Source organism: Musa acuminata, chromosome BXJ1-2 (genome assembly GCF_036884655.1).
Source record: "Musa acuminata AAA Group cultivar baxijiao chromosome BXJ1-2, Cavendish_Baxijiao_AAA, whole genome shotgun sequence".
NCBI lineage: Eukaryota > Viridiplantae > Streptophyta > Magnoliopsida > Zingiberales > Musaceae > Musa > Musa acuminata.
Window position 1 is genome coordinate 16748491 of NC_088328.1, and position 15712 is coordinate 16764202.

At 37.2% G+C, this 15712-nt stretch overlaps 1 protein-coding gene across 1 annotated transcript; it reads left to right on the top strand.

Annotated features, from left to right (window-relative positions):
* Window positions 1–9820: 9820 nt before the first annotated feature.
* Window positions 9821–14429, top strand: LOC103972863 (OVARIAN TUMOR DOMAIN-containing deubiquitinating enzyme 1-like). Its single transcript, XM_065108425.1, has 9 exons — window positions 9821–10282; window positions 12137–12202; window positions 12314–12397; window positions 12504–12626; window positions 13475–13527; window positions 13631–13680; window positions 13743–13840; window positions 13996–14260; window positions 14342–14429. Exons 1-8 carry the CDS (start codon window positions 9824–9826, stop codon window positions 14248–14250), a joined length of 1188 nt encoding a protein of 395 aa, XP_064964497.1. The 5' UTR covers window positions 9821–9823; the 3' UTR covers window positions 14251–14260; window positions 14342–14429.
* Window positions 14430–15712: the final 1283 nt, after the last annotated feature.

Consider the following 15712-nt stretch of genomic DNA (forward strand, 5'->3'; position numbering starts at 1 on the left):
TTAATAGCTTACTGCCCTCTGCGCTCTTAACGAACGAGTTTCTAAGTTCAGAGCTTTCCGAATCTACGTTTAGACGTAAATCGGCTTTTTCGTACGAGCATCATATTTCAGTTTACATTTACGTTTAGACTTCAATCATAACTGCAAACTGCCTTCTGCGCATTTATAAAACATATCTCAAAGTTCAGTATCTTTAGAATCGACATTTAGACGTAAACTGGTTTTATCGTACGAACATCGCATTTCAGTTTGCGCTTGCATTCAGATTTCCATCATAAACTGCAAACTGCCTTCATAGATCTACTTTAACGTCATCTCGTTTAATCTTAAGTTAAAGTAATCTTAGAATTGGCTTTTACATCTAAATCGTTTTTATCGAACGAACGCTGCTTTCGAAGTTTTAATCGTCGAAAGATTTCCGCTGCACTAATTCACCCCCCCCTCTTAGTGCTCTTGATCCTAACAATAAGTATTAGACTGATCATATTAGATCTTTTCTAAGCTTTAATTTTATTAACTTGTTCTATAATATTTTTATCAGTCAAATCTATAGGTAACAAATAATAATACACATAGTATGAACCACATATTCTCTTACCCATATAAATAATTTAAATCGAGTACAAGGATACTAGAAGCATAAGAATACATGGAAGAATGTACCAGTATAAAATATAAAATATCATTTTGAGTTCTCAAAATATAATGAACAATTAGTATCATCTATTAATATAACTAGTGTTTACTCAAAAAGGACTAATATCATCATTGTTAAATAGTATTGTTACCTTTATGTATACAATCATAAATTACAAAGATATCCAAAATAGTATGATTCTACTCCATCACATAATTATTTAAAATAAATTCTTTTTTAAGATTGTCTAAATCTCATAATTATGTGTTTCATAATAAATATTTTTTAAAATATCATTTAGTAATTTTTTAATATAATTTTATAAGTTATTAATCTAGGCAAGACCAATACAATAATATAAAATATAATTTAAAAATATTTATAAATAATAAAATATTTATTATAATTTATATCCCAAAAGCTTACCATCTTAGGCTACTTTGATAACTACTAGTAAAATAAAATTTTAGAATATAAGTACAAATAATATTTACTAAATTTTTATTAATTTAATTTATATCAAAATAATTTAATAATAATAAATAATAATTATAACATTGAACATTAATCAACATAAAAGAAAACTCATATAATAATTATAATCATGATAAAATATAAATCATGCCTTTATATGAAAAATAAATATTATTTCATAATTATTTTCATGCTTGTGTATTTAATAACAATGTAAATATCTAGAATAATAATTAAAATTTCTTAATAACATAAGTAATTAAATCTTAACAATATTAAATTATGTCACATATATAAAAATAATATATCTATAATTTATTTTTTAATTTAATTTTGATAAAAAAAATATTTATCAAGTTTGTGATATAATTTTATTATTTCTAAATTATGATTACTAAGATAATATCGTCAAATTAGAAGGGCAAAATGATAAACAAAGGATATCAACAAAAAAATAATTAATTTTATAAGGGTAAAATAAAAATTTTGTGACTAAGGGCATTAGTCATAAATAGTTGATTTTTGAAGAGTAAAATTATAGTTTTGCAAGGACATATATTAAAAATATCTTATTTTCAAAGATAAAAATATCACCGAGGGATATCAATTAGAAATAATAGCTTTTATCTTAGCAAAATTAACCTTTACTAGGATAGAAGCCTTGAAACTCTAATGTTTCACCCTTTCTTTAACCATCGGTGCATCATAGTTTGCCTCTGTCATTGCTACTCCAATCTTTCCCGATGGCAATCTTATAATAGTGACCAAAGACCACCACTAGTTTGAGAAAGCACTGCTATCGTTCTATCGCGGACAAAACTGTAAACATTGTGTTTAATATAATGCTCATGTATGTCTATGTCTTTTGGTTTGTTCATGATTTGCACGGCATGTGGAGAGACAATCGAAGGCTTAACAACCCCAATTTAGTTGGGTTTGATGGCCATTTTAGGCTTGTATATAAAGGTTGTGTCATATGGACTTTTGTAAAAGATTTTGGTCTATAGTAGAGCATTTTGGACCATTTATTGTGCGACCATTCAGAGCTTGTGAAGTATGTTTATAATTTACATTGGTTATAAATTATTTCATAAAATGATTGATTGTGGATCCCGAGTGAGACGTTTTCTCTGACCCGTTTTCTCTTTTGTAGGTCTTAAGGGACCATAGAAAGTTTCAGGGAGGCTAACTTTTGCGGACGGACACACAAGGGTGCCGCACGACTTAAGCAAAACTAGCAAAGTCTGTGACAGATGGTATCAGAGTAAGACAAGTACTCATAGAAACACTTGGCATTCAAACGTGGAGGACCTAGCGAGGCTACGTTAATTACAGCTAGCATGTGCGACCGTTTGGGGGAACAATGGGCATAAAGATATAGAGAAAAAGAGTTGCTTAAAGGAACAGGCATATGAGATTGGCATTCAAAGGAATGACTAATCATTCGCGCAAGAGGCACCACGAGGACAAACAAGTTGGGAAGAATGCGTAGTGCATAAAGGTTGGGATGGCTAAATTTAAGCTACGACTCAACGTTGGCAACTATACTTGATGGTGCTCAAGTCAAGCGAGACACTTGGTAAAAGATAAGACCATATAAGGTGGAATGAGTTGTTCAGCGACCAAAAGAGTTGTGAAAAGCTCAAAGAGGTGAAGAGAATTGTTAACTCGAAGAATTCGGTACTCATGCAAAGGCTTGTATGCGAACGATAGAGTGTTCGTGGCCATCCTAAGGCGATTAAAACTCAACGCCAGGGAGCATTGAAACTTTCTCTTCAACATGAGAAGGATACATCCATAGGAGCAGTGAGTTCAGTATGTTGCTAGGCCTTGAGGGGTGCAGCGAGGGCTGTATTGACGTAGAGTCACAATCTAGCAAGTGTGTTTGCGGGAGGCAAAACAATGCACAGTTTATTCAACAATACGGAGTTGTCCAAGGGGATAGTAGTCTCCAAAACTTTCAAAGCAAAGAAAACAAAGAGAGAAGTTGCTCCAATGGGATAGATATCCAAAAAGGATAAGTCTTGGCTCTCTAGAGGGAAAACCATATGCAATGAACCGCATATGTTAAGGAGTACCTCAAAACAACTCCATAAAGCTCAATGGACTGAGCAAGCGGCAAGGAGTTGTCATATTATCTTGTTTGAGATAATGTGTTGGGGGATACATTACGAGATCAAGTGGGGGACTGATCTAAGGTAACACAAATAAAGACACACTTAGAGTCGATATAGAGATCAGACTTAATGGAGGGCTAACCCGTGGATTGGTAAGCGTGATGACCATCATCAACTCAATGCAAATCGAGGAGTGGAGCAACTTAGGTGTAACTTGGCAAAGTACCTAAGCCGCATGAAGGGAGCCGACATAGAAGATGGAATATCGATCAGAGGGATGGAGCTTTCCTTGGACAGAGGTCAAGGATATGAACTCTTGCAGAGGCAAGAGCGGGATCATATCGTTCTATAGGTCCCTTATTCTGATGGAGCAAGCTCATCTTGCATGGTGCCAAACACGAAGGGAGCTTCAAGGCACATACACATTACCTCAAAGAAGAATTTAATGGATGAATTAAGGCGACTTAACTTATAGAGGCGAAGTTATTCAAAAGGTCTTGGCACGGGGCGAAAGGATGTGGAGATGGGTACTCTTAAAGAATATGCCACAGTGTTGCCATTTAAGTTGCCATGAAGGGAGCGGTGCACAGCGGATATAATGCTGGTCGGGGCAGAGGTCCAGGATCCAGACAATGATACATCAATTTCAGCGAACTCGGTGGACTTTGGGAGCTACTAGGCAACGGACTGTCCTAGAGCAGTGTTTCATCTCAATGTGACCCAAGAGTAAGTGGACGAAGGTCGATTGTCAAATAAGCGAATACAATCGAATGTGGAAAAGACCCTGCAATGTGTTGGCAGAGGCAACATGGTGCAGTGGATGTCACCAGGAAGGATCACAATTGGAGTTCATCCCACAAGGATCAGAATGCAATAAAGATGTCACCAAGAGGTGACATGGTACAGCGGATTGTGGTAGAACAGTTCGTGGCAATGCGATACACACGAATCTAGGCCTATGAGGGACTATATCATACAGAGGTATGATCGAGAGCTACTAGAAGCTCCACTTCAATGAACAATACGATGGCAAAAAGGGCTATGAATTCAAGGAGTGAAGGCCATGATACCGCAGAGGTAGGTCTTCCGTGCGTGCATCGAATTTTGCATCGGATGAAAGCCTTAGTCATCAGCATATGAGGGCTGTGTACTATCGAGGAAAAAGTTTGAATGCAAGTACTAGTATGTCCCATAGGAGGGACTCGATCATGCAGAGGTGTGATCGGAGCGGCTAGAGAGTTAGACCGCTGTAAAGCTCATATTTGCTTAAGGAACCCCGACAAGTCAGAGGACAAGGTCGAGTAAGCGAATATTACTACCAAAGAAATTAAGGAGAATAAAATCAGTGTGAATCCTATAACATAATGACAGAGACCATGCATTAGAGTTACAATTTGTCTTTCTATTGACCAAGGGGAACTGCTTGGAGAACATAGAGGTGTTGAAGGAGAGGGTCGAAAGGGGCGAGGAAGCGACAATGAGTCCAGAGAGACTTAGCAACCTAAAAACCAAGCATCGGTTAGAATAGAGGTGGACTCAGAGGAGTGTCATAGTGCCACAGAGGTAGATCTTCCGATCGTGAAGAAAGGGACGCAGATGCGAGGCGACAAATAGTAGAGTCATGGGCAAGACAGTGCCATGGTACCGTAGAGGTGGGATTTCCGTGGAGTCATTGATCCCTTACTCTTATGGGGGGGAGAGCACTTGGTCGTGAAAGGGGTCGAGGAGGTAGAGAATGTAGAGGTAAATTTCAAGTACCAAGACAAAGCTGAAGGACAGAGGCCAGGGAACTTCGCAAGATTAGTGTTAACGAACTTCGGGTCGATACAAGAGTGCATGACCAATGAACGAAGCAGGTAGTATATGGTGCTATACCTTTGCTACTCAGTGGAGTTATTAGTAGGGTTAATGAAGAAGACGGTACAATCCTAGAGGCGACCAAAACTATTAAAGACTTAGTCTAAGTTGGGGTGAAAACATCCTACATTCCAGAAATTCTATGGCATTGAGAAGGTGAATCATAGCAACTAACTCAACGCAAGGAGTACAAACACTTCAAGCGCTTCAGAAGTGTAAGCAAAGAGTAGAAGAAGGCTAGTAACCAGCTCGATGCATGAAGTACAACTCTCGATGAGGCGGGCGAAGTAAAGTAACTTTTGTCTTCTCAACTCTTAAGAGAACGGGCAAAACTAAGTATCCCAATTCTCTTATCTATCCAACAGAGAAGCTCTGCACATCTTCAAAGACCCTTCGAACAAACCAAATGAAAGATAATAGTTGTCAAATCCTGACTAATGGTTATGAGTGCTACTGAGAGTAGATTATCTGCTTTATTTTCTAATAAAATATCAATCGAAAGTTGAAGTGATGTGAATCCACTTGGAAGTAATAGCTAAGTGAAAGAAGAGTCAATAGGAAAATTTTATGGAGGAAGGATCCAAAACTTTAAAATTTTATGAGGTAATGCTCGTTAAAGCTCCAATAAGCATCTACCCTATTCAAGTAGCATGAGGCATTTGAGAGATTGGCGCATAGTAAGGATAGTTTTTTCCTTCATCTAAAGGATTCATAGGAAGAACCAACAGGGATCAACACAACTCAGTCAACCCTACACTAGAGTTAGAGTCATTGGTGAGTTGAAGTAGCATGACGGATCAAAAGTTCAACTACTCAACAACACCAACGGAGAGCAGTTGAGAGCCAAGAGACACATTGTAATTATAGCAGAAGATTGAAGACTCAACAAAGGCAAGGAGTTGCAGTGTCAGCAAAGGCTTCGATGAGAACGTCAAAGGAATAAGTGGGGGAGGATGTCATGGACAAAACTGTAAATAGGGTGTTTAATATAATGCTCATATATGTCTATATCTTTTGATTTGTTCATGCTTTATACAACATATGGAGGGACAATCGAAGGCTTAACAACCCAAATTTAGTTAGCTTTGGTGGTCATTTTAGGTTTATAAATAAAGATTGTGTCATATAGACACTTATGGTAGATTTTGGTTTATAGTGGACCATTTTTTATCCTTTGTCGTGCGTTCAGAGCTTGTAAAGTCTGTTTGTAATTTGTATTGGTTATAAAGTGTTTCCTGAAATAATTGGTTATAGATCATGAGTGAGGTACTTTCTCTAACATCTTTTCTCTTTTGTAGGCCCTAAGAGATCATAGGAGGTTTCGAAGAGACTGACCTTTGCGGACGGACACGCAAGGGTGCTGCATGACTTATGCAAAACCAACTAAGTCCTTGATAGTTCACTAGTGCCCAAAACCTAAGAAGGAAGACCTTGCTGTTAGTGTAAACAACTTTATGTCGTGGCCTCGGGGTTGACACGGCTCGTTTCGGGTCCGAATGGCTGGGATCCTACTGAAGGTCTCTCGGGTTGCTGACGGGGGTGGCAAAGTGGGTCGGGTAGCGTCGGGGCTCGCCGGGACGTCCCGCGGGGAAGGGTCCCTTTCCACGGCGTTGGTGAGGAAGTAACTCGGTCTTCGTACTTGCACATAGGTCGGGTCGGTACTCGGCCCGACCCCTCCGATGATCAAGTCAGTGGATGGTGAAGGGGATTTCTTTAGCTAAGTTGTCTCGGTCTCCTTCCCTCTCGTTCGGGACGTGAGGGTATTTATAGGGAAGCTTACTGTTTCCTGATGTGCCCGCTTACGGGGGGGGCAGGCTCGTATTCCTGGTAGTGTCTGACACTGGTGTTGGCGTGGCGTGAACGACCGAGCCTGAGCAGGTCATTAATGCACCTCGATCGACGTGCCGATCCATTTGACCAGGTGTTGTCGGGTCGATCGAGGCGTGAGGCGTCATCTGGGGCAGCTGATGTCAGCCCGAGTCTTGTCGCTATTATTATCCTCATCACTTGCCTACCAAAAAACCACTATAGTAAGGCCTACAACCTTCAGTCTAGTCATCATCGCATGTTGTGCATCATCGCCCGCCATTGTATAGTGTTCAACCATCGCAAGAACCGTAACCAATCCACTGCTTATGGGTAGTGGCGCACCATGACAGAGCCAACTATTGTTGAAGGTTATTGTTTATTGTTGGGCTACTACACACATTAATCATCGCCACCATGCTTCCGCTGTCATTGCCTATCATCAGCCATTATTATAACATACCAAAAGAGCCAGCTATCGAACTTCCGTCTACCGCTAGGCCTGCTGCACATAACACCTGTTAGTTATAGTATCCGCCCACAATAAGGATCCCACCATGCTTTTATTATGCTGCTTGTGGTAAGATTGGCAAACACAATGGGATGTCGCCCTCCACTAGGTTGCCTCCTGCAATAGCGATGACTCTATAGCATGCAATAGTGTCATCACATCCTAGTTGGTCGAGCAATCATAGTAGATCGCTGACCAATCATCACAACTCTAATGATAACATGATGTCATCCATAGTAGCCTCAACAACATCCCTATCATAGACAGTAAGTCGCCCATGATTCTTAACACAAATTAACATCTAATGCTCATAAGCAAGCGATTAGAGCGGATGTAATAAACAACTAAACCGATAATCCCCTTTCGCAAGTAAAGGGTGCTCACAAATAAATCTAAATATAAAATAAAGCTATATGCTTTTACGATATAAGATATTTGATTTCAAAACAACTAGCTCTAATACCAATTGTAAATATAAAAATATAATCATGCTATTATATAGAATAAATTTAATGTCAAAATATAAAATCAAATAATAATAGATCAACTATTTGATAAGCATATCTTTTGATGCCATTCAGAATACCTTTATTTGATTCATAGAAAGCACTAGATGGTTTGATCCTTTATTTGATTCATAGAAAGCATTCCATAGTTTGATTCAGCAGTAATATTATTCTCATTTTCTATTCTTTACGGGACTACTAAGTGATTATATATGAGAATATATATTGAATATCGGTTCACATTATATCATATACTATTGTATTGAGTTTCTAGGAGTATTTATCTATTTATAGTAAAAGCAGAGGATCTAGTATAAGTAATTAGGACCGTATTTTTCATCAAGATCATCTATTAAGAAATCCTACAATAAGTAAACCTCCTTCTTATTAGTCAATAACCATAATCAAAATCTGATCAGAACTATAACATAATCTCTCAATGAGAGAAATTACTCATAGAGATATTATTAGTTAAATAATATTTATTATTCTTTTTAATCATACTCATATGAGAGATATTACTGGTTGAATTTTATGATAAATTTTTTTTTATGATTCTTGTATGAGGGACAAGATTTTATTTAAGACAACTATTACATATCTTTCTAACTTTTATCTTTTGATTTATTATTTTTAATCAAAATATGTATATCCTATTTTTAACCAACAATTTTGAATTAGAAAATTTATGATCAGTACTCAGACCAAAATCATTGAATCCCATGGCACACTATTAAACCATCTACAAATGTGGGGAAAAAAAAAGATTTTATACATGATAAAATGTAACACTAGCAAGAAGCAACCTATTCAGAAAACTTGGGCATACTGCACACGATTAACAACAAAAAAAAAAGATTCCTTTTTCCTCATCATATATATATATATATATATATATATATATATATATATATATATATATATATATATATATATATATATATATATATATATATATATATGTCATAACGAAGCTTCACATGTCTTAAATTTATATTTCAATATTGGTTGATTATGTTTTTATGCTTTTTTTTTTCTTAAAGCAGATAGCCAAGTTTGTATGATTATATATTTCTAACACTTCATTTATGAGTATATGAGACTCATCAAGTATCAAATAAATAAATAAAAAAGGGACTATGAACAAGCCATTTATGAATTTTATTAATAAAATTATTGAAGCAATTAAAGTAAGTACAACTCAATAATATTGTCAATCCTACAATATTAGTGAATTTGTGAGTTATATTATGTTAATTTTTAAAATCTCATATGATAATTTTTTTATATAAAATATGCATATTACAATCAATAATCGAAACCTCGTGTTCATCCTTTATTAAATTTAAATAAATAACTGTCAAAACCTTTAAATTGTTGAATACTTCATTTGCGTAAGACATTTAGGATAAATTTTTGAGAAAAATTCATAAGTTTAAAAATCTCTTGTAAAGTCCTAACTCTAGACCCATAAGCCACCCCCTTGTATTTGTATGTGCATGATGCTATTAGATTCAACGAGGATGACTAAAGTTAGTAGATACTCATACCCATACTCCCAATGTCCCGACAAATGTATAGAGGCGACGACGGAGGTGGCACAACGAAAAGAAGACGATGGATTTGATGATAAAATGATCTTTTCATGTTATTAAGACACTCTATGAATATTTTTTAAAATTGGGACTTGGCATTTGATAATTTTTTTTGAAAATTGAGGCGGGAAATCCTCAAACTTGAAGAATTCGCCCAATCTTTGAAGTCACACCGAGCAGCCAACGGTTAAAATGGATGTTATGGTTTCGTACTACTGTTGTCCGTCTTCGGTGTCTTTTTCCCTCCTCCCGTTTCTTGTTCTTGAGGCCAACAGACCGGCAGAAGATTCGGCGACTTGGCGGTGAAGGGGAAGAAGGCGATGGAAGTGTCCTCGAAGAAGCAGAAGGTCGCCGACGACGTCGACAGCAGTGGCAGCAGCGCAGAAGGAGATGAGCCGATGGTGACTAGCCAGTCGTTCATTTCCTCCACTAACGTTGTCAACGTCACCGTCTCCTCGATGGGGGTGGACGAGTTCAGAGACTTCATCGAGAGTTCACACGGCACCCCTTCCGACGCACCCAGCGTGACTCCCCCAATCGGAAACGTGGCGAGTTCAACCGGTACCGCTTCCCACGCACCCAGCGTTACTCCCCCAATCGGAAACGTGGGGAGTTCAACCGGTGCCCCTTCCGACGCACCCAGCGTGACTCCCCCAATCAGAAACCTGGCGAACAAATTCATCGACATTTATGAACCCTATCTTCCCGAAGACTTCATTCAGAATTTTCCCGACGTCGGCGATCAGGTCGCCGACGACAACGCGTGCGTTGGCCACAAGGTGAGCGAATCTCCCTGCCCCTTTGGATCCTATCTTTCTTTAGTCTTTTATCCTTGGATCACTCGAGACTGTGCTTGTTTAGTCCCGCATTCTTGGTAGTTCGTGTACATTCCGAAACTCATGGAAGAGTCATTTTACCCATTTTTGGATCCTACCTCATATTTTTCTTAAATTAGCAGCCAAAGATGTAGTTTGGTGTAATTTAGCGATGCTCTGACTACATCTATCTAAGCTCTGCGCCATGATGGTGGATGAACTGTGCATCACATCAGTAGGATCCTTGCTGCTTGACTTCTTTAGCTTGGCAATATCAATTGAAAGTTTATATGTAGTGGATTCCAATGGTGCAAGCTGTGATGTTAGCTTGTTCCTGTTTGTTCTCTGGTTCCTTTTCAAGATTGTGTAATTAAAATGAATTTCTAGTTTCGTCAGGCTTTTGCTACTCTTTAGTGCAATCTTCAGAGTATCCATGCTGCGTTGGTTTACATTAAGTATGTTTGCAGGAATTCTTATCCTTTCATGTCGTGCAAGAAACAATTATCTATTAACATGTATCCGCTGCATGCAAATCCCCTAATTTGTTTTTTTTTTTTCTGACCAGTAGTTAGATTTGGGCGTTCTGCTACACGCAAAGCCCCCAACTAGTCTTTTTTCGGACCACTAGTTATTTTTCCACAATAGTTCCAAGATCTAAGTTTTGCTTGTTGTTACTGGATTCTTCTTGATATGTGATTCCTTGAGTTAATCTCGCTCAATAATCTCAATGGTGGCACATCTTGTAATTTTCTGCTTGCAGATAAGGTATGTCCAAGGCACATTAAATATTATGATATCCATAAAATATTTTTTGTTGTAATAGATGGTAGAAAGACTAGAAAGCACAGAACATAAAATTTCAACAAACTAGTTTTAGACTTATGATTGATCTACTCAAGCATCACGGCATGTTAAGGTAAATATAAGCTATTCTTAGTCTTGACTTCATTTGTTTATAGTACAAAAACTTGATTTTTTTTAGTTTGATCTGTTACTGAGATATTCCAAAATAATTTTGAGTCAGCAAGGAAGAGGTCTAGGCGTGATGAAGCATATTTCATTAAAAAAAATTATTGATCATATCATACAAAGATATTGATATATTGAACGTATATTATGTATGTCATACTAAAAATTTATCAAATGACATCTTTAAAGAGAATGTAATCAGCAAGCCCATGTTATTCCTTTTATATAAAATGGTGATGCTTATTTCCTCAAAGGTTACTAATTTTTTTTCCTTCCTTTCTCACTCTCCCAGTATCCTTTTCTCTCCATTGTATCAGTAATTGACAACAGGCATCGCAGAATTGTCAGACAGTAAAAAAAATGATTGCAGTGAGTAGCGAATACAACATTCTCTATTTGAGTATCAAATAAGACAATAACAATGTCTTCTTTATTTTGCTTCATAGGATTCTCTTTTGCCTTCAATTTTTCACCTTGCTTATCCTTTTTATTTATTCCCATCTACCCGTCTCCTCTTCGTTCCTTCTTTTGAGTCTTAAATTTGAAATAATTAGCTAAAATCGACTAAGTCTGGTTGAGATTGATCAATTTTAGCTAATTTGGATCATATCGTGTCTGCATGTCAGTATCTATTTCCATGCTTCTATTTCTAAGACATTGCAAAATATTTGCACACACATTTTAGTCTTGAAATTGCAAGTAGCTGGTTATGAAACTGTTTAGGTGTTGAAGTGTTACATCATGAATTAACTGATGTTTTTGTTAATAATTATATTCTAAGATATGTTGTATTATGTTATACAATGTTGTTGTCACGTAAAAGCCAACTCTTATCTTCTGAGTGCATAGGAACCTCTTTCCTCACTGGTTGCTGAGTTTCAATCAGGCAGCCCCATCATTCAGGCAAAAATCAAGGTTCATGGAATGACTCAACAGTCACTGCTGCTCTGTTCGTTATCCATTGATAATCATTAAGCATTACCTTCGACTGAATTTTGTTTGCGTCAAATATGTTGCTACTTGCAGCTCCTTTATGACAACTATGCTGCACTGAGGCGAGTACGAAAAGATGGAAATTGTTTCTATCGAAGTTTTATGTTCTCCTATCTGGTAATTTCTTTCAAAATTACTAGGAAGTTCTTGTGGCCTTTGTGATTTGTTAGCTCAGCAAAAGCTTCTAGCATGAGTTAGTGATGTTTATGTGATGTGCGATTAGGAACATATATTGGAAACACAAGACACAGCCGAGGTTGATCGCATTCTTGCAAATATTGAACAGTGTAGGAAGGCACAGCTAGTTCTGGGAGACCAAGAATATAGGATCAGTGAAATCTTCTCAGTAAGCTTTGTCACTTCGGTTCTTCACTTTTGTTTCATTAATTCTTCTTTCTGTTCCATGCATGCTGGTACTGAGTACACTAACTGAAGCAAATTCTGTTCCGTGACTGGCATACATTGATGTATCATGTCAAATTTTCGAATCAAATAAAGCATATAAGATTTTTTTAGATCTCCCTGTCTGGTATTTCCTGTAACTCAATGCATGTCGTCAAGTTAACTTGGAATCATATCAGATGGCCTTCATACGTACTGGTTGATGGGGTACTCAGCCACCACCTACTTACACGAATTTATATTTTGTTTGGCCGATCTAGTCTGGGTCAGTGGTTGATCCTTATCCTATTTTCTCGTATTTGTTTTTTTTCTCATTTCTTCTACCTTTCTCCTTTCTGACTGTAGATAATGAACAGCAGACATGCTGTTCTTTGCCTACCTATGAAAGTCCAATCAGGTCTCCTATGGATTGGTTTCACCTTTCTTAGAGTTTTCTCTAACAGCTGTCTTGCTACTATTTGTCAGAACGAATGAATCTGATCAGCCTCAATTTTGAACTGATCTGAATTCATTTTTAAGGTAAATTATTTATTATCTTAATTTACTCATCACTAATCGCTTTCAACGGGCCCACCTTCTGTCATTCTTTGTCAATCTTTTGAATTGGCATCACCACTTACGCTTCCTGAAGTATCTTAAGTGAACATCAGAGAGTACCATCGAATGGATTTTGTATGTTTGTTCATACTACACTGTGTTCTGCTGAATTCTTCATTATGAAATTTATTTCAAAAATGAATGAAAAGCCTGCTATGAATGTTTTTTTGCTGACAGCTATGACTATTATCTCAGTTATTCATTGATCTGCTGAAAAGTGTTATTCAAGAGAACGACAATTCAATCAGGTAGATTTTCGACTGCAACATCGTCTTGTATGAGCCACCCAGAAAAAGGGAGATATCATATAAAGGTAAACATCTAATGAACGTGCTCGTTCTGCATTTGCAGTCACGAGTTGCTTCTGGAGAAGAGCTGTGATCAAATGTTTTCAGATAGTGGTGAGGAAATCGGTCCCAGACCGTACAATAGGATCTCTTTCTTCTAACAAAATTTCTGGCAGTTGTTTTGTTCTTCAGGATGGTTACTTCTGGCGAATTACGCATAAGAGCAGAGTTTTTTGCGCCGTTTGCTGGCGTAGAAAGTACAGGCATGGCCAAGGTTATATTTGTGACTTCTCATCCTTGTTACATACATCAAGAGTAGCATTTCTGGTGCATCTTTACCAGTATCAATCGGATGTGTATTAATCAGATATGAACGAGTGGTCAAACCTTGTTGGTTACAATGATTCACTGTTTCAATCTTGCTCGCAGTTCTGCCAGGACTCGGTGGAGATGATGGGGGAGGACTGCGACCATGTGCACATCACAGCTCTATGTGATGCATTAGGCGTGCCGACACGTGTGGAGTGTCTTGACCAGAGCACATCCAGCTCCGGCGACTTAACGCCAAAACATCACGACTTCATTCCGATGCAGAGCAGTGCGTCCGACGCAGGCGACCCACCGGTGCCGCGCGTGACCTTGCTGTATCGCCCTGGCCACTACGACATCCTCTACCCAAAGTGATCTCTTACAGGTTTGGTGTGTTTGCTATCTATCTGCCCGATGTTGTTCGTCGATGGGTTTGCACTTACCATCATCCTTCGCGTCGCTGCAGACTGCTGCTACATCGGATCAGAGTCGGACGAGGGGGGAATTATCTCCATGTGATGCCAAATGAATCGCTCCTGGGCATCTATCTACTCGTAAGTGGTGATTCGCATTTGACGCATACAGCACAAACATACTAGCCTTGACTACTGGTGTTTGCTTTTGTCAGCCGGCGATCGCCTTATTATCATCACATAATTAAAGTCGTGTTCCAAGGCTTACTCGGTTAATGAGAGCGAGATCTGAGCTTTCGATCGTATAGAAACGAATGACAACCGAGACCTGCTATTTCTGATGAAGCTTATATTCGACCAGCGGCAACATTCGTATCCTTCACAATACATTTGTTTGCATTCATTGTTTTTTTTTTTTTTTTTTAGACTTCAAAATCATAATAACTACAGGAACAAGATCTGATTTAGTTGGATTTTGGAAACAAAACAGAACATTAGCTCCTTCAATATCGCATCACTCTATCAATGGTTGATCAAGAAATCGGACCACATGTCTAATATTTTTCTAAAGAATACAAGTATAAAACATAGGGATAAAATTATTAAAAAAAATTGTATACTATAATTATAATATAGTGGAGGAGAATAATGATAGGCCGCCTTAGCAAACATAATCAGAAGATGAGAGAATAATGAATATAATGGGATTTTTCCTCTTTCATTCTTATAATTCAAAGATTTTAATATTCTTTTAAAAATTTTAATTGTTGACAATGGATAGACAGATAATTAAAAAAGAATTTTAATCGTTAAAAGAAAGGTTGAAGGCACATATCCATCTTTGGCTAATGTTTTATACCAAAACTAAAAAGCATACCTCTCACTCATCCATCTTAATAACCTTGTCAACCATACGTTCATATTTGAATTCTAATCTTGTTTGGGTTGCTTAAACTCTCAAATTTGGTACCATCAACCAAATTCAAACTATACCAAATGCCACATGGCTCTCTAGTTGTAATAATACCTTTTGGTGCAGTTGCAATATTGCCAGCATGGTATAATTTGGTTTGTTTGATTTCTTTTATTCCTTAGAATAATTTAAAGAAAAGAGAGAGAGAGAGAGTAGTTTTGTTAAAATATTAATTTTATTAGAATGTGTTAGCTCTTGCCATTTTTACTTCCACTAATTATAATGAATAGATTTCATCTAACAACTACTTGGTATTAATTTGATATGTGTAACGATATAAGACTCTTCTAGGCCAAAAAAAGAAGAAGTGGTATTTGGTGAATTTTGTTTATTTTTAAATTTCTAGATTAAACTTGGTGGTTAAATAAAAGATTAGTGCATGGTTTTGTTATAACTTAGTGTATAGTTTTGAAAAAAAAATTATTCTCTAGTCTTTCTCGAAAACACTATA